We start from the raw sequence: 18,083 nt of genomic DNA, 5'->3' as shown, positions 1-18,083 counted from the left end.
CATGGAACACGTCACATCAACTGCCCACTAAGATCTGCTGCAGGAGCACCTCATTTCTCACCCGGCATCTCAGGAAGCTGTTGAATAGCTAGTTAAAAATAGACATCCCATTGTGGATAGTCAAACTAAGACATCCCATTGTGAGCTTTTCCCACCATGCGAAAGTAGTGGTGGTAGTTGATAGCTTTTTGGGTGATGAATAGACAAGAAAGCAAAAACCTGGTCTGGAAAAGGTGAAATGTGAACAATTATCAGGTAAAGAATATTTTTCTTCATTTAACTGCAAGTGAAGATAATGGGGAAATTCTAGAATGTGTGAAAATCAAATGCCTCTGTGAGGTGTCGATAAAACCGAAAGGAAACTAAAATGGTGAAACTGCAGCCTGGTAAGTAATAGGCCAGGTTTTGCAGTAACAGAGCATCTCAGTCTCTGCCGTTGCTTAAGGCGGAATTTTTTGCTGGGCGGGCATCTGCCCGACCCGCTCGAGCTTAAAATAGCACGTGATGACGTCTGGTGAGTGTCCCGAGGTCATAGCGCACTCGGGCGATATTTTGGTCAGCGGGCACGTGTGGGAGTGGGAGCCGTGCCTGATATCAATTACGAGGCCGGTTAAAGCCATTAAAAAGGCAATTAAGCTGGATTTTACGATGCCTGTGCAATTTCGTGCTCGCCGCAGGGGCAAAACGGGCAGGCGGGCAGCCGACAATTTACTAAACCTCATCCAAGGGCGGGATTAAAAAGGGGCAGCAGCATTGCCAGTGTGACTAGTGAGGCATTTTGGAGATACTTTGCCGCTGGTTGCTTATTGGTACTTGGCAGCTTCATCTCTGTTCAGGGCTTCATTGTTAGCATTTCCAGGCTTCATTTCAGGACTTATTCGTGTCTGCAAGGCCCCCGGATGATTCAGACCATGTGAACCCTTCCAGGTATCAGACAGCCTTCCCTTACCCTGGTAAATGGGGATTGTGGTCTCTGCTGGTGGCAACTCCTCTGAGGAGGAAGAGAGGGGCAGAAGGGAGAGGAGGCCAGGTGACCCAATGGAGATTCCAGGGGAGGGACTGTGAGAGGAGAGGTATAGGCACAAGGGGTCAGCAGGTAGTCCAAGGCAGAAGGGGCCACAGAAGATGCCACTATCCTGCTGCCAGGGTTTACAGGCAACGATGCAGCTACCTCAATATGTCTGAGGTGTAATGCCGAAGGAGGCTCCATTTCTCAAGGGAGAGCGTGACCTCCATTTGCCAGAGGATCGGGCCTGAGATCAGTTCCGACTATGTGGGTGGACACCCCATGCCAGTGGCTCTGAAGGTCACAGTGGCCCTCAACTTTATGCCTCCAGCTCTTTCCAGGGGTCAGTGGGGGATCTGTGTGGAGTCTCCCAATCAGCTGTCCAAAGCTGTGTTAATCTATTGACATAAGCTCTGTTCAGACGGGTAATGACATTTATTCTTTACTGTACAGAGGAGGCCAGCCAGACACAGCGAGCCAGAGGCTTCGCGGCCATTGCTGGCTTCCCCCACGTCCAGGGTGCTATAGACTGTACACATGTGGCCATCAAGGCGCCAGCAGGTGAGCCCGGTGCCTTCGTCAACAGGAAGGGCTTCCACTCCATGAACGTGCAGATAGTGTGTGATCACAGGATGCTGATTCTACAAGTCTGTGCAAGGTACCCAGGCAGCTCCCATGACGCCTACATCCTCAGACACTCCCAGGTGCTGAGGCTCTTCAGTGCTCCAGCCCGGCTGGATGGATGGCTGCTGGGTGACAAGGGCTATCAGTTGAAAAGGTGGCTTGCGACACCTCTCAGCCACCCATGAACAGAGGCAGAGCAGCATTACAATATGATTCATGCCTCCACAAGGGTGGTGGTAGAGAGAAACATAGGTTTTAAGATATGTTTCCGATGCCTGGACCGTTTGGGGGAGGGGCACTACAATACCCCCCCAGAGTGGGTATCATTGATAGTGGTTGCATGCTGCGCTCTCCACAATCTGGCACTGGCAAGGGGGACCCACTGGAGGAAGAGGATTTGACGCAGCTGCACAGGCCACAGAGAATGAGTCCAGTAGTGAGTCAGAAGAGGAGCACGGTGAGGAGAAAGCTGAGGGTATGGAGACAGACCTCGGTAACCTCCAGGGAGGCAGGGACACCAGGGACACCTTAATCCAACTCTCCCTCAGCTAAGTTATCAAAAATCTGCTTCCACCTCATGCCAGGGCTGACACCTCCATCCCGGATGTCTGAAATTACTCTTTCATTTGCACCCAAAGTCCAGTCATGGCCTGTGCAATAAAATATCCAGCAACTCATGTCCAGCATTACATACTGCTGCACCCTGCACCAGAAAGAAAAATGGTGACGCATTCTCAGGCCTTCAGAACCAAAGTAAATTTAATGTTATTGTTACAATGAAAGCATAATGACATTACCATTACTGGTGTTGATGTCCACATCAGCAGACATATAAACCAAACAAAAATGAACACATATTCACCTGTTAACAGTCCCTCTTGTGCTCATGGTGCCTTTAACTTACATTTCCGAATGCTATGTCTTGGTGCCCCACACACCCCATCCCCGTCGCTGGCACCGGCATTGGAGACAGCCTGCTGACTCTGCTGCCTTGTTGGCCTTGATGAACTTGGTGGTCGTCCTCTGGCCAGTGGAGCCTGTGCTGGCCCTTGCCTGGAGCGAGTGGCCAATGCCACAGTTGGCATCACCCCAGTAGCTGCACCCTCATCAGATGCCACAGTCACTAGCGGATGGACAGAGGAGCTGCTGCCATCATCCCGAGTGCCCCGAGAGGAGCCCTCAGAGACGACAAGCAGCTTGTGCGCCAACGTGAGGTTGCTCTGGACCTCCCTGCTCACCATTGATGGACGGGATACTGGGTGCTTCATCCATCTCCCAAACTGGCCACCTGAGGTCAGTGACAGTGTGAGGGCTTGCAGGTCCGAGTGCAACCCCAGGAATCCCTGATTCTGTCCCTGGAGCTGCTTCTCTATGAGAGTCACCACTCTCTCAATGGAGAAGGCAGTGCACTCAACCATGAGGATCAACACAGTGCTCACACTCTGCATGGACTCCTCCACAACGGAGACCATGGCACGCAGACCCTCATGGATCTCCGCCAGATCCTCCCGTACATCCCACTGGACATCCAGCATCTGCTGCCTAATGGACGACTCCAGAGGCTCATCATCAGCCACCGACTGAGCATCAGCCTGGTCCCCAGCAATTCTCTGACTGCCGGCACCCTGGGGACTCTCTGCCTCCGCCTGCACTTCAAACGAGTGTGATGTGCCCTCACCAATGTGCACCAACATTCTGGCCGCCGTTCTAATGCCCACTGAGGTGCTGGTAGCTGTGCTGGTGCCTGGCTCAGCGAGCAGGTGTGATGCAGGTGCAAGTGAAGCCCGGAGTTCCTCCGGAGTCAGGGGTGGCCCTTCAGGGTCCAGAGAGTGAGTGCGTGCTGGCGAATCTAAGGGAGAAGAAGGACATGTCATTAGTTAACATCATCACACTCTCACTGTGCTTGCCAGGCACCCTGGTGGGACAATGGAGATCTGCATCACGGTGCCATCGTCTTCCAATGATCAATGGGAACTTCAGGTACGAGGCTCCCATCAATGAAGAGACTGCACTAGAATGGTTGCACAATCTGAAACTCTCACCTCTGCACTGCACTCTTACCTTCATCTGGCACCCCCGCCTCTCCACGCCCAGTTGCACGGGGAGTGTGCCAGCTGTCTAGCTCTAGGGCGTTCTGCTCGAATCTGATGAGCAACAGCAGCAGGTTGGGCTGCCCTCTGCCTGTACATGGCCTTTCTGCCTGATTGTGGCTTGTCTTCTCCTGAAAGGACAGAGGAGCATTGATTAGTCCATCCTCAACCTGCAGCGCCATTGCAGCCTGGCCAACCCCAGCTGAGGGACACCTCGCAGGGCATATCCAAATAGTGGCCCTTGAGCTACAAGGCACTCAGTCTAAGCAGCCAGGGCTCTCCCCCTTGGCCAGCTCCGGCGTCATTGACAGTTGGCACTCAGACTCCAGCACCCTTGAGGTCCACGGGGGATGGCCAGACCTTAACACATCCGCACACCGATCCACGCCAACATGGTACTCACCCTTCCTGAGCGCAGCAGGTCATTGAACCCCTTCAGCCCTGCATTCATGTCTCCATGCATCCATGGCTGCTGACCTGCGCTGCAGCCTCCTCCCATGCCCTCTTTATGAGGTGCTGTGGCCTCCTCCTCCTCCAATCTCTGGGGGGAAAAGGTGCCCCTCCAGGCTGCCACCTCCTCCAGGAGGAGCACGAGGCAATCATCCAAAAAGCAGGGGGTCTGAGCGCCCACCCGACCTGCCTTCCCGCCTGCCGTGTCCAGCTGCACGCAACTCCAAAACGTCAATATTGAAAACAGACATTATTCCGTGGCAGCCTTCTAGAGGCTTAATTGGTCCACCAGCATGAAATCGTGGTCGTGGACCAATCGCGGGCGGCGGTCCACTTTGTGGCCAATCGCGCCCGCCCGCCCACCCACCTGAAAATCCTGCCCTTAGACTTGTTCCTGCACCCACCAGATCAAAAAAAAGGCTCTTACCCAATAAGTTGCTCAAAGCGCAGGCTCAGATATACCATTCCCACCATCTCATACATCGAGAAAAATCCCTTAAAAAACCATGAGGTCATGAGTTGCTATTTTTTTCCAAATATAAAAACATAGATTGTCAGTTTATAAGCTTCACTAGTGCCTTATTTAATATTAGGTTAACAGGTTAGAGCGTTCTTTACAAAAAAACTACTACTGCATCTGAAAATGCTTTGCACAGAACTTCTGAAACAATGTCCTACCTGGTATTCCTGCTGTGCTCCCCATCATTTCCCACACCAGCCAACAGAGTTCAATTGCCAAGTGCTACAAACCTTGTGATGATAGCCTATCCTGACTAGGAAGAGGGGCTCTTGGAGTCCCAAGGCCTTGTACCTAGGCTGTACTAAACCCGAGGTTCCAAAGGTAAGTGACTAACACCTAATCAGTTGCACCAAATAACTCTCGACTTCTTGCACGTGAAAAACTCTGCTGTCTGAGCAGATTTATGTTCCCAAATTACATCTAAAGCAGGAAAAGTGGAACACTTCAGCCTCAGTGGGTTTCAATCATTCCCCTGTGTTGATGAATCGCATTCTTAAGTAGAGCAGTAGGGCAGGCCCCAACACACTGTGTCATAAGGCAGGAGGACAGGCTCCATTGCTTCGTCATAAGACGATTCAGTAATAACAGTGAATTGGATAAGTACTTGAAGGGGAAAGCTTTGCAGGACAATGGGGAAAGAGTAGGGGAGTGGGCCTAATTTGTAACTCTGAGAGTCAGCAAAGGCCAGAGGGGCTGAATGGTTTCCTTCAGTACTCCATGATTTGACCTGCCAATACCCCTTGGTGCAGTGTCCCTTTAAGCGACAACATAAATCAGCAGCACAGTAATGCTATTCTTTTATTTGACCCTATGATTAACGAGGTAAGCAGTAAGCGAGACACGCCCTGCTTTCTGATCTGCCACTGTAAATTGTTTGCTCAGTAATCACTCTTTAAATCCAGACTGCTCCTCAGTTACTGCAGGTCTCTAAGAGCTCAAGTTTGACACTGACTTCAAGAAGCAGTGTATGACATTTGCAAACAATTTGTTCTCTTTCTGGATTTGTTCTGAGTCAAAGAAAATACAGCCCTTCCACATCCCCTTACCTCCCCCTGCACCCCCAGCCCCAAGTAAAATTAAATCATTGGGACGTGTAGCCTTGGGAAAACTGGGACTACTGTTTACCAAGCACAAAGGCCCCTTTTTGTTTCTGTTCTTGCGTAGGTTTGACCCTCCCCAGGAGCATGACGACCACACATGCACATACTGACAAGCAATCCTGTCCCAATGAACGAAACCAGACCCTGGTCTTTGGTTTAGCCTCCACCTCAGAAATTTGACATAGGCATGTTTGAAGAGAGTAGTAGCAAGGTGCCTGCCGGTTGTTGTTAAAGTGACAATCAGGGACAGGAGGTGTGTGTGAAGGCAAGGCCATCAATTGTCTTTGAGCAGTGCATATTGCAGGGCAAGAAAGATCATTTCAATCTTACCTGCATTTTTGAAAAATCGCTAGACTTTGAAACCCAATTGTGGGAGAGAGTTGATATTGCTGAGAATTTTTTTTTAACGCTGGTTAGGCCAGCATTTATTGACCATGTCTAATTGCCTTTGAGAAGGTGGTGGTGAGCTGCCTTCTTGAACCGCTGCAATCCCTATGCTGGAGGTACACCCACAGTGCTGTTAGTGATAGTGAAGGAACAGTGGTATAGTTCCAAGTTAGGATAGTGAGTGGCTTGGAGGGAGCTTGCAATTGGTGGTGTTCCCATTTGTCTGCTGCCCTTGTCCTTCTAAATGGTGGAAGCCACGGGTTTGGAAGGTGCTGTCAAAGGAACCTTGGTGAGTTGCTGCAGTGCATCTTGTAGGTGACATACACTGTTGCCACTGTGCATCAGTGATTAGGGAGTGAATGTTGGAGGTGGTGGATGGGGTTCTAATCAAGTAGGCTGCTTTGTCCTGGACGTTGCCAAGCTTCTTGAGTGCTGTTGGAGCTACACTCATCCAGGCAAGTGGAGAGTATTCCATCACATTCCTAACTTGTAACTTGTAGATGGTGGACAGGCTTTGGGCAGTCAGGAGCTGAGTTACTTGCCGCAGAATTCCCAGCCACTGACCTGCTTTTGTAGGAAGCACAGTATTTCTATGGCTGATCTAGTTCAGTTTCTGGTCAGTGGTAATCCCCACGATGTGATAGTGGGGGATTCAGCAATGGTAATGCCATTGAATCTCAAGGGGCGATGGCTAGGTTCTCTCCAGATGAAGATGATCATTGCTTGACACCTGTGTGGTGTGAATATTACTTGCCATTTATCAGCCCGAGCCTGAATGTTGTTCAGGTCTTGCTGCATATGGACATGGACTGCTTCAGTATCCGAGGAGTTGCGAATGGTGCTGAACGTTGTGCAATCATCAGCGAACATCTCCACTTCTGACCTTATGATGGAAGGAAGGTCATTGATGAAGCAGCTGAAGATGGTTGGGCCGAGGACACTTACCTGACTCATGTCTCTCGCAATAAGATTGTAAGAGTTGGCATGCCTTTGAGCTGATAACAGGGCAACGAGAGAAATGGGATCTTTGGGAGCTGAGTGGACAGGGTACATCCTTAACCAGTGAGATTTATGGATTGGAAAATAAACAGTGAAAGGATTAAGAATGAGGGTAAATTAAAGTAGGTGAGTTCAGTGTCAAATCAGGGACAGAAAGCAAATTAAGGTGGCAAAGGTAAGATTGGATTGTGTATGTGTGAGAGAGAGAAAGAGAAAAAATGACAAAGGAAAAATAAGAAATTTAGAAATGACATTTTTAAAATTTCGCCCAAAATTTTGATATTTTAAAATCTCACCAAAAAAATTCAAGAAGGAATGAGAAACACATGTATTAATTTTCAATGTCAAAGAGCTTGATTGGTAATAATTAACAATTATCAATGGTTAAAAGGTACTTAAATTTGTTATTACTAGTGATCAATATCTGTGGCAAGTTTACTTTACATCTACCATGCAAATGCACCAGCTTTTCACATTCAACACCCGTTCATGGTGAGGCAGGCAGCAGAAACTCTTTTTCACAAAGTTAACAATAGCACAACTTGTACATCAACTTTTTGGGTATTCTTATTTCACTGTGCACTTGCTCCCTGCCTGAAATTTCTATAACCTTTATGTATAAATAATGGCAGTTGTCATTAGCCTCACCGTTATGTTCATGGTAAAAAAGATCTGGCCCATTAAAGGAAACTGCATCATCCATGAAGTGACTTTGAATGAAAATAGCTGTGCGATTAAAAGCAGACGACCACACCATGCCTAAAACAGCTTGTACATAACTTTCCACAATGGAACTAGAGGAGCTGACAACTCCATTTGGTATTTCTAAGGAGACAAGAGAGAGCTTATAGGATGGGAGAAGGAGGGAGTGATTAAATTAGATAGAAAATTCACTATGTAGTAGAAAACAGAATGGTTACTAGTGAATGAAAAGCGATCATAATTGTGAGCAGAGTAAGTTTCAGATACACTGTTTCTTGTTTACCTCTCTAAATAGTCTTGAGGAAATAGGCAGTTGGATAAGAAATTGGCCGAGTGACAGGAGACAAGAGAGTAGTGATAAATGGTTGTTTTTCAGATTGGAGGAAGGTTTGTAGTGGAGTTCCCCAGGGGTCAGTATTGGGACCTTTACTCTTCCTGATTATCTTTAATGACCCAGACTGTGGTGTGCAGGGCATGAATTCAAAATTTGCGGATAATACGAAGATTGGAAGCATTGTGAGCTCAAAAGGACTTAGACGTATTGGTGGATTGGGCAGACAAATGGCAGATGAAGTTCAATGCAGAGAAGTGTGAGGTGATTCATTTTAGCAGGAAGATATGGTGAGACAGCATAAAATAAAGGAAGAAACTCTAAAGGAGGTGGAGGAAGAACGGGACCTCGGTGTATTGTACATAAGTCATTGAAGGTGACAGGGCATGTTGAGAAAGCAGTTAATAAAGCATATGGTATCCTAGGTTTTATTAATAGGGGTATTGAGTACAAGAGTAAGGAAGTCATGTTAAACTTGTGTAAGACACTAGTTAGGCCTCTTCTGGGGTACTGCGTCCAGTCCTGGGCACCATACTTGAGGAAGGATGTGAAGCATTGGAGAGAGTACAGATGAGATTCACAAGAACGATTCCAGGGATAAATAACTGTAGCTATGAGGATAGATTGGAGAGGTTGGATCAGGCTGAGAGGAGACTTGATAGAGGTATTCAAGATCCTGAGGGGTATGGGTCGGGTAAATAGTGAGAAACTGTTCTCACTCAAGAGAACATCAAGAACTAGAGGGCACAGGTTCAAAATAATTTGCAAAAGGAGTAGAAGTGATGTGAGAAAAAGTATTTTTATCTAGAGAGTGGCTGGAGTCTGGAACAAACTTCCTGAAAGGGCGGTGGAGACAGGTTCGATTGAGACATTCAAAAGGGAATTGGATTGCTATCTGAAAAGAAAGAATGTGCAAGGTTACGGCAGGGGAGTGGGATTAGGTAGAATGCTCTTTCTGTGAACCAGTGCAGACTCAATGGGCCGAATGGCCTCCTTTTGCTCTGTAAAGATTCTGTGACGAGCCGAAGAGTTTAGTACAGAAAATAGAAGAGACTGAGAAGCAGCCAAAAGGCTCAAGAATTGAGTTTTTGAAAATATTACCCAAACTGCAACAGCAGTGCGGAGTGAGCAGCTGTCTGTGAATGAAGGAAAGCTATCTGAGGTATCCCAAAAGAAACAAAACCTGCAAAAAGAAAATGAAGCTATTCCACATAAAAATGGTTATATCAAAGCTGAGTTGGAACAACTCAACCAGAAGTACAACCAAGTACAATAGCAGGCAGAAAAGATACTCAAAGAAGTCACTGCCCTGAAAGACCCTGTAAAGAATCCAATATGAATTCCTGGAAAAACATGAGCCGGAAAAAATGTTGAATACTAGTGCAGCAAAAGTAGTGTTTGAGCTATCAGCAGTGACAAAGTAATACACTGAAGCACAGCATGAGCTGGCAAATGTCAGCAGAAAAACAAACACAGTTGAAAGAACAGCTAAATGTCCTTCAAGATCAAATGCGAAAGGAATACATAACCCTTGCCAACATGAAAAAATGAAGACTGTCTTGAACAGCAGAATGGAAAAACAGCATTAGAAACTTGAGGAGACTCTGCTGAATTACAAGAAAACTCAAGACGAAGCAATTGAGCTTTGCAAATAAAAAGAAAACCTATTGAAGGACCTTCACAAGCTACAAGGATCCCTTACGTCAAAGTTTATTCCCCTTGAAAATTACAAAGAGAATCAAAAGGAATTTAATTTCACTCTGACCGAACTGAAAAACCAGTTGGCAGAGAAGTCTCAGCAATGTTCAGTATTCCAGGAGGAGACCATGAGGTACAAGAAATAGATTGAAGAGCTGAAGAAGCAGCTGAATGGAAAAGAGGAGGCATTAAAGGAAAAGCCATAGAACTTTTCAAACTGCGAGCAGATAATAAAGCCATGAGTAGCACAATTACAGAACTGAAACAGTTTAAGACTTCGCTGGAAACGGACCTGACGAACAGTGAAACTAAAATGAAGGACAAGAACGAAGCTGTGATGCAGACAAAGTAAAGAAAAGACAAAAAACAAGATCGGAAAATGTAAACCTGATGCTGAAGCTCCAGGAACTAGAAGAAAAAGCGCTGGATGTCTCAAACGTACGAAAAAAACTTTTAAATTGTTGAAAAATGAAATAGCTGAAATGAAAATTGAGAACCTAGAATGTAAAGAAAAAGTTGAATAGTTGTATGCAAAAGCAGAAGTTCTCACAAAGGAGCGTGAAGAGTCTCAGAAATAACTGGCAGAAGTAAAATTAAAGAATGTGAGCTTGAAAGATAGCACACAAGAATTAGGCTCTTCTGAGGAAAAACTGTTCAGTGTAGAAAACCAAATTTCACTGACAGAAGGTGAGTTTGCTCATGAAAAATTAGAGCGAGATGAATTTCAAGTATCAGAAGTATCTAGTAAGCATCGTGAAAAGAGCAATGAAATTGTTCAACTTTGATCCAATCTGCAAAACATGACAGATGAGATGCGCACTATGGAAGAGCAAATCCAGACTTTAATAGCAGATAACTCTGAAACAAAGACCACTGAACTCACCAGAGTAATTGTTGAGCTGAATGAAAAGATTCACAAGCTTGAAAAAGGATTGAAAAATAAGAGAGTAAACAAATATTTGGCTGAAATTGTGAAACAAGTGGAAATGAAAGTTCCATTTGTGAAACGCCAACTTCCAGGAAGAACATGGCGGACCCCGTGGGAAAAGGAAACCCGAGTCCACTGTAGGAATGAATGGAGTGAACGTTGCCTTTGGAAGGAATGGGACAGACCCACAGTGTTCGAACAAAGCAGACAGGCTGTTGATAAAGAGAAATGCAACTTGAAGGAGCGCAAAAAGCAAATCAAATGGAGTCAACCAAGTACTGGAAACAGTGTGATACAATTTCAATGCCAAAGCGGAAAAGTCACTGCCATTCCTCCAAATGCGACAGAATGCGACCTTGAAGAATTGTCAAGCCTCCAGACCGTCTGAATTTATAAAGTCAGAGACTTGAGGGTAGAAGGGGTAGCAAGTAAAGATTATATTGTAAATACATTTGGGTAAAGACTTGGGGGGGGGGGGGGGGGGGCGGGGGGGAGGAGGTGTAGTTATAAGGGTGTTGGGGCAGAGCAAGTGCTTCTGTGGGACTGGCGAGCAGTACCGCCCATGGTATGATTGGAGGGTCACATGATGGTCGACTGTGTGTAGTAGAGTCTGGAAGAAGCCTGCATGGAAACAGCACATATGCATGGCAGTACCTTGCGGATATATATATAGACATAGATAGATAGACATAGATAGATAGACATAGATAGATAGACATAGATAGATAGACATAGATAGATAGACATAGATAGATAGACATAGATAGATAGACATATATATATATAGAGAGAGAGAGAGAGAGAGAGAGATAGAGATAGTTATGAGTTACTAATAAATGGTTTATGTCCTACCAGACCTTATAGTGAGACATCAAACAACCTCACAACATTCACCTCCTTTATAACACTCTCCTTTTAAAACCCTATTTTGATCAAGCTTTAGATGGACCTAATATCTCCTTTGTCTCAGTGTCTATTTTTGTTTAATTACATCCCTGTGAAGCACCTTGGGAGGTTTTCCAAGTCAAAGGCATTCTATAATGCAAGTCACCACCGAATGGTGTTTCAAGGTGGTGTGTTGTATGCCCTGGAGAAGGTGCATAAAAGAAAACGACTCTTAATGATTCAAAATATAAAAAGGATGAACTAGAAGGAAAGATTTGAGAAGCTTGAGCTCTAAATTTTTAGAAACAAGAGATCCTTGGTAAAATATTAAATGATGTAAACAAAGCAAACCTGGAACCTCACTCCAGGATGAATCAAGCTAGCAGCACAAGAGATCATACATGAGCGAAAAAACAAAATTCAAATAGATATTGAGGAAAAATGAGTCTTCAGTGCTGCCCCAGTGCTGCGAGTGTGGGGTGTGTCTTCTGCCCATGAATCTGTAGTGACCCTGAGCTCAGCCCATATCGGGATGAGGTCGTCGTTTGTGTTTGGCAGTAGCCAAAATCAACATTGTGGACCCCTCTCTGTGTGGGGTGATAGCCACAGTTGTGTTGAGGACAAAGACAGTATAACTGCTGTAATTCCTGGGTGATATCAAACTAGTCCACTTCTTAGAAAAAAGCAAAATACTGCAGATGCTGGAAATCAGAAATAACACAAGGTGCTAGAAATACTCAGCAAATTTGGCAGCATCTATGGAGAGAGAAACAGAGTCAATGTTTTGAGTCATATTTGGCTCATTTTCAGAGGAGAAGACCCCTCTTGTTCTGATGTCCGAACTGGGTGGGGGAAGAGTTGTGGCAGGATGATATGCAGGGAAAGTGTTTACATCTAGTAAACCTGGCCCCAAAGCTAATACTCGCTCCAATCAGGCCTGGGTTATGTGACACTGCTCCTTTCCAGGCCCAAAGACGTTTGGAGTCATGTTCTTATTCCGTGATGAACATTTGGCGGGATTTCAAAATGAATTGAACATTAGGCTAGGCAAATTGGAGTACTGGTTTGGTGAGTTCTGATGGGTTAATTGGTCTTTTTCTCATTCTGTTATTTTTTCTTGTGCTGCTTTTTTTGTTTCACCCTGGGTATGTCGAATCTATTTCACCCTCTCCACGCTTATTAAATCCACATTTTGAAAAAATAAATTACTTGAGAATCCCTCAAATTGACAAGGAGCTCCAGATGTGATGGCGAGTCTAGCCCATTTGTCACTGTTCCAATAGCTGAAATAGAACATGAAATGGGAGACTGCAGTTGACAGAAATATGCAATTGTATATCCAATGCTCAACCCATGAGTATTGACGATCCTCCTAGGAGCAGAAGATTTTATTAATAACTTTAATTTTAAATAGCCAGTTGTTATTTAGGTTGCGATATTAATTTTATAACAAAAATTAAGAAATAATGCTCCAGTATATAAGGAGTCAGGCTTTTTGATATCGCTAATGACCAGCATGGCTCACTGGTACAAGTCTCACTCTGAGTCAGAAGGTCGTGGATTTAAACTCCACTCCAGAGGCTTGAGGACGCACTCTCGGCTGACATTTCAATGTGTGGTACTGAGGGAGTCCTGCACTGAGATGCTGTCCTCCTCTATCTGGATTGGGGCAAATCACCATTCCGAGACTTTTTCTTGGACACCTGGTCAGATCCTCCCTACCCTCCACCCTCCCGCCTCCCCCCGCCTCCCCCAGCATATAACACTTAAGAGAAAGCAGATGACTTAAGAGGAAGAAATAAGCTAGTAGCAGTATCCCACCCATAATTAGACAAGGAAAATGACTCAACCCAGGAGGACTTTTGATGGGCAGGGTTTCTTGTGTCTGACTCAGCTGAACCTGAAACTAAAAATAAATTGGTTCAATTTTTAAATCGCCTTGGCTCCTCTCCCCATCCCTTCCCAATAAAGTAGAATTGTATGCATCAAATGTACGACTTGCACAATCACCACATGGTTTCAATGCACAATGCTTTTTTAAAATAGATACAGACTGAGCATAAAGACCCAAAAATAGAAATTTTTAAAAATACAGAAAAGGTAATATGTTCCTGAAAATATTTCGGGGACAGAAGTTTTAAAATTGGTGATAACATAACCTAATAATGAATGTAGGTATTAATAATAGCAACTGCTGCAGCCAGTGAATTTATACATTTGGAATGGCTTATGAACTATAATCACTGTGTATTACTTCATGTGGATTTAAAAATCCCACTTTGCTAATAGTTGGATAAAAAATTAGTCTTTTTAAAACAGCTGGTTAGCCTCATTCAGTTAGGACTCCTTTGGCGATGTTACAGTTAGCAGACTGCTTTATGTTAAAAAATTAAACTTTGTAAAGGCATTAACATGTTTAAATTTTGGGGGCCTTTTCCCTTAATGACTTGATTCCTTTACATTCCTTATATTTGTTTTCAGCTGTAGATTGAAGAATACCGAGTCCTCTAACCAGGATACTAAACTGAAGTACACACTTTTTGATGAGGAAGCGGATGATGATGTTGGCCTTTTTGAACCAGTGAAAGGTTTCACCAAACCAGCCACTCAAAAATCCTCTTTCAAAGATGGTGAGTATTGACTTAGAAGCTAACAGCCAGTGTGCCCCTGAGTTCTAGGTTCTCACACAAGAGGGAAACATCCTCGCAGCATCTACCCTGTCAAGCCCCCTCAGAATCTTATACATTAAAAGAAGACCACCTCTCATTCTTCTATGAGTATAGGCCCAACCTGATCCACCTTTCCTCATAAGACAATCCATTCATCTCCGGAATCAGCCTAGTGAACCTCCCCGGAACTGGTTCTGCTGCAATTATAAGTAAGGAGATCAAAACTGTGCACAGTACTCCAGATGTGGTCTCATCATGCCATGTACAGCTGGAGAAAGACTTCCTTACTTTTATACTCTATTCCCCCTTGCAATAAAAGCCAACATTGCCTTCCTAATTACCTGCCATACTGCCATGCTGACATTTGTGATTCATGTACAAGGACACCCAGATCCCTCTGTACTTTAGCATTCTGCAGTTTCTCTCCATTTAAATAATATTCTGCTTTTCTATTCTTCACTCAGTTAAGTCATGCTTATTTGCTGTGTGATTACGACAAAAAGTTATACAGTGGTTTATTTTACTGGTTGATATAGAATATCACTTCAGCCTCCATTGTCCACCAATTACAGTCGGCAGTATCAGATGAATGTTTAAGAATTTGTACAGGAATTCACCAAGGCTCCTTAGACAGCACCTTCCAAACCCACGACCTACCACCTAGAAGGACAAGGGCAGCAGATAGATGGGAACACCACCACCTGGGAGTTCCCCTCCAACTCACTCATCATCCTGACTTGGAAATATATCGCCGTTCCTTCAATATCCCACCCATATTTAGACAAGGGCCAAAATCCTGGAACTCATTTCCAACAGCACTGTGGGTGTACCTATACCACATGGACTGCAGCAGTTCAAGAAGGCAGCTCACCACCACCTTCTCAAGGGCAACTAGGGATGGGCAATAAATGCTGGCCCAGCCAGCGAAGCCCACATCCCGTGAATGAATTTTTAAAAAGTATTTGAAACCAAATTAACTGTGATTGCTGGAAATCTGAAATAAAAATAGAAAGTTGGGGAGAAACTCAGCAGGTCAGATAGCACCTTGGAGAGAGGGATACAGTTCACATTTCAAGTTTCTCAGGAGTTAGATTCAGCAATGTATACGCAAGTAGAGGGGCAGTGAAATGGGGAAGGGGAGGAAAGAATGAAGGAAAGGTCTGTAATTGGGTTGGAAGACAGGAGTGATTTAAGTGACAAAAGGGATGATGGTGCAATTGAAAAAGGATGGTAATGGGACAAGTAAAGAATTAAAAGATGGGACTAGTAAATTGCAACATCAGAATCATTACCAGAGCTGGCTGTCTGTAAAAAATGGGAGCAGTGGTTATGACCTGAAATTGTTGGAACTCTGAGTCCAGAAGGATGTGAAGTTCTGAATTCAAAGTGCTGTTTGGAACTGTGTTTGAGACCACCGTCAGAATAGGGCAGAGAATTAAAATGGCAAGTGACTGTAAGCTCAGGTTCATGCTTGTGGACTGAACAGATGTGCTCAGCAAAGTCAGACCAACGTAGAGGAAACAGCATTGTGAGCAGCAAATAGAGTATGCTAAATTGAAATAAATACAAGTAATTCGCTGTTTCACCTGGAAGGACTGTTAGGTCATGGACAGCAGAAAGCGAGGAGGTAAAAGCACTAGGATGATATTGGCTCCCATAGTGACACCTTATATTTGAAGGCAGTGAGTGGAATTAAAGGAGAAATTTTCCAGTGTGAAAAAACACCAATATTTCAGCCAGGTGGAGGTGGGTGATGGTGGATGAGGATTGGTTGGGCTTCCGTTCATGGAAGTAGTGGAAGGCCTGCAGGCATCCTGGTGGAGAGCAGAAGTGAATATGTACAACGCACAACTGTGCTATTTTAATGCAGGTGTTAACTTGTTTTATTTGAATTTGGTTCAACAACATTTATCCACTGAGATTACCAGTAATTTGTATAATGACTGCATAGAAATATTTGTCAGCTTAATTAAGGCTTCACTGGATGATCTATATTACAGGAGCAGCTCATCCAGAAACCAGGTTTCTTATATCATCAAATTATCTTGGATAATTATCAGAGCATTCACCAACTTTATCTAGATTTTGTTTCTTTGCTTTTATAATTTATAGTGCAAGGTTTTATATATACATACATGTGTGTGATATAGAGATATATATATAAAATATATATGATGCAGATTTCATTGATTACATAATTTACAGCTTATAATTTCTTGGGTATAAAAATAAGACGTAGCATGACAATTTGCTAACTGTGTTATTGATACTAAACCTGGACAAGCATCTGTAATGTAATTCATTCCTGAGGTTTTATCCACCAACAGAGTTTCCAGCTTTTAACTTGGAGGTTTGGAAGTATTGTATGGGGTATTTTGGGATAGAAATTGATTAGGGCCCTTTTTCAGGTACAATAACAACTACAGACAGTGAATACTTTAATTGAGAGGCCTGAGGGTCACCTGAAGTTGGGCCCTCTGGTCTCATTTTGTTAATGCAAATGAACTGCTGACATTGGTTGTGCCTCAAGAGGCAGCATGCTCATTTCACAAGGTCCATTCTGGGCTATTAATTGCCTCACTGGCAGTAACTCTGCAGTACATCTTCCTGTGGCTGGGGAAGCAGCAGTGGTGGTGAGGGGTGGTGGAAGGACAATGGGAAGAATGCCAATTACAGATCACTGGCAGCCTTTGAGAGTGACGGGCAGCTGGAAAAAGGTTCTCGATCCACAATACAAGCCTGAAATGTAACGCTGTGCTGCATCCATGACAGGAAAACCTGAGGGAGCAGGCCTGACACACACTGTCCTTGAGGCAGGCACTCCAGTTTAGCCAAGGGATGCTAGCAGAGGCAATAAGGCCCCTCGCATATGTTGATGGCCATTTTAGACGACCACCCAAAACATCTGCACATATACCTTTGTAAATATGGCGGGGACAGATCAATGCGTGCATCATTCAGCTCTGAAGGTGGACCGATTGTACCCGTTTCCTGTCGGAAAAATGGGCAGAACAAGGAACAATTTCTTTCTCCTCTTATCTTCTGAACATCCCACAGTTAAGTTAAATTATTTTTTGAATGTAGTCACTGTCACGTAGGCAAATGTAGCAGCCAACTTTGTACTTAGCAAAGTCTCGCATCCAGAATTTGCTATTTTGGTGTTAGTTGAGGGATAAATATTGACTAGAAAAACTCCTCTGCTCCTTTGAATAATAACATGAGTTCTTTTTTTTTTAATCCATCTGAAAAGGCAGATGGAAAATCTGTTTAACATCTTATCCATTAACCTTAACAATGCAGTATTCCCCCGAACTGCATTGAGCTGTAAACCTAGGTTATGAGCTTAAACCCCTAAAATTGGATCTGAACCTTCGACCTCCTGACTTGGGTAAGAGTGCCGCTACTGAATCAAACTGGCACTGTTATCCTAGGCTTCACCCGTATGTTTGATCAAAACCTATTTGTACATGTTACCGTGGTATTTACCTTCAATTCTTTATTTCCAGAAAAAAGTCTGCAATCTGTTAAGCGGACTCTACTTGCACTGCTGTTAAAATATGCCTGCACATGAGGAGTACGTTTTGAAGACACATTTGGCAATATGTACCTTTCTCACCATGTGTAAAGCAAATTAGCAGATACACAAAACCTCTTCAAGTTTATTATAATCTGGTTGAAGGTGGCCATCCCTGGC

General features: G+C 44.4%; 1 protein-coding gene across 2 annotated transcripts in view; it reads left to right on the top strand.

Annotated features, from left to right (window-relative positions):
• Positions 1-18,083, top strand: part of hs1bp3 (HCLS1 binding protein 3) — a 124,482-nt gene that overhangs the window by 93,168 nt on the left and 13,231 nt on the right. For both annotated transcript variants that reach the window (XM_078541542.1, XM_078541541.1), the window contains exon 5: positions 14,202-14,350. In XM_078541542.1, coding sequence (XP_078397668.1) covers positions 14,202-14,350 — 149 coding nt within the window. The remainder of the gene's footprint in view (positions 1-14,201; positions 14,351-18,083) is intronic.

The sequence above is a fragment of the Cetorhinus maximus genome, chromosome 5, assembly GCF_964194155.1.
Source record: "Cetorhinus maximus chromosome 5, sCetMax3.hap1.1, whole genome shotgun sequence".
Classification (NCBI taxonomy): Eukaryota; Metazoa; Chordata; class Chondrichthyes; order Lamniformes; family Cetorhinidae; genus Cetorhinus; species Cetorhinus maximus.
This window is presented reverse-complemented; position numbering and strand designations above follow the sequence as displayed.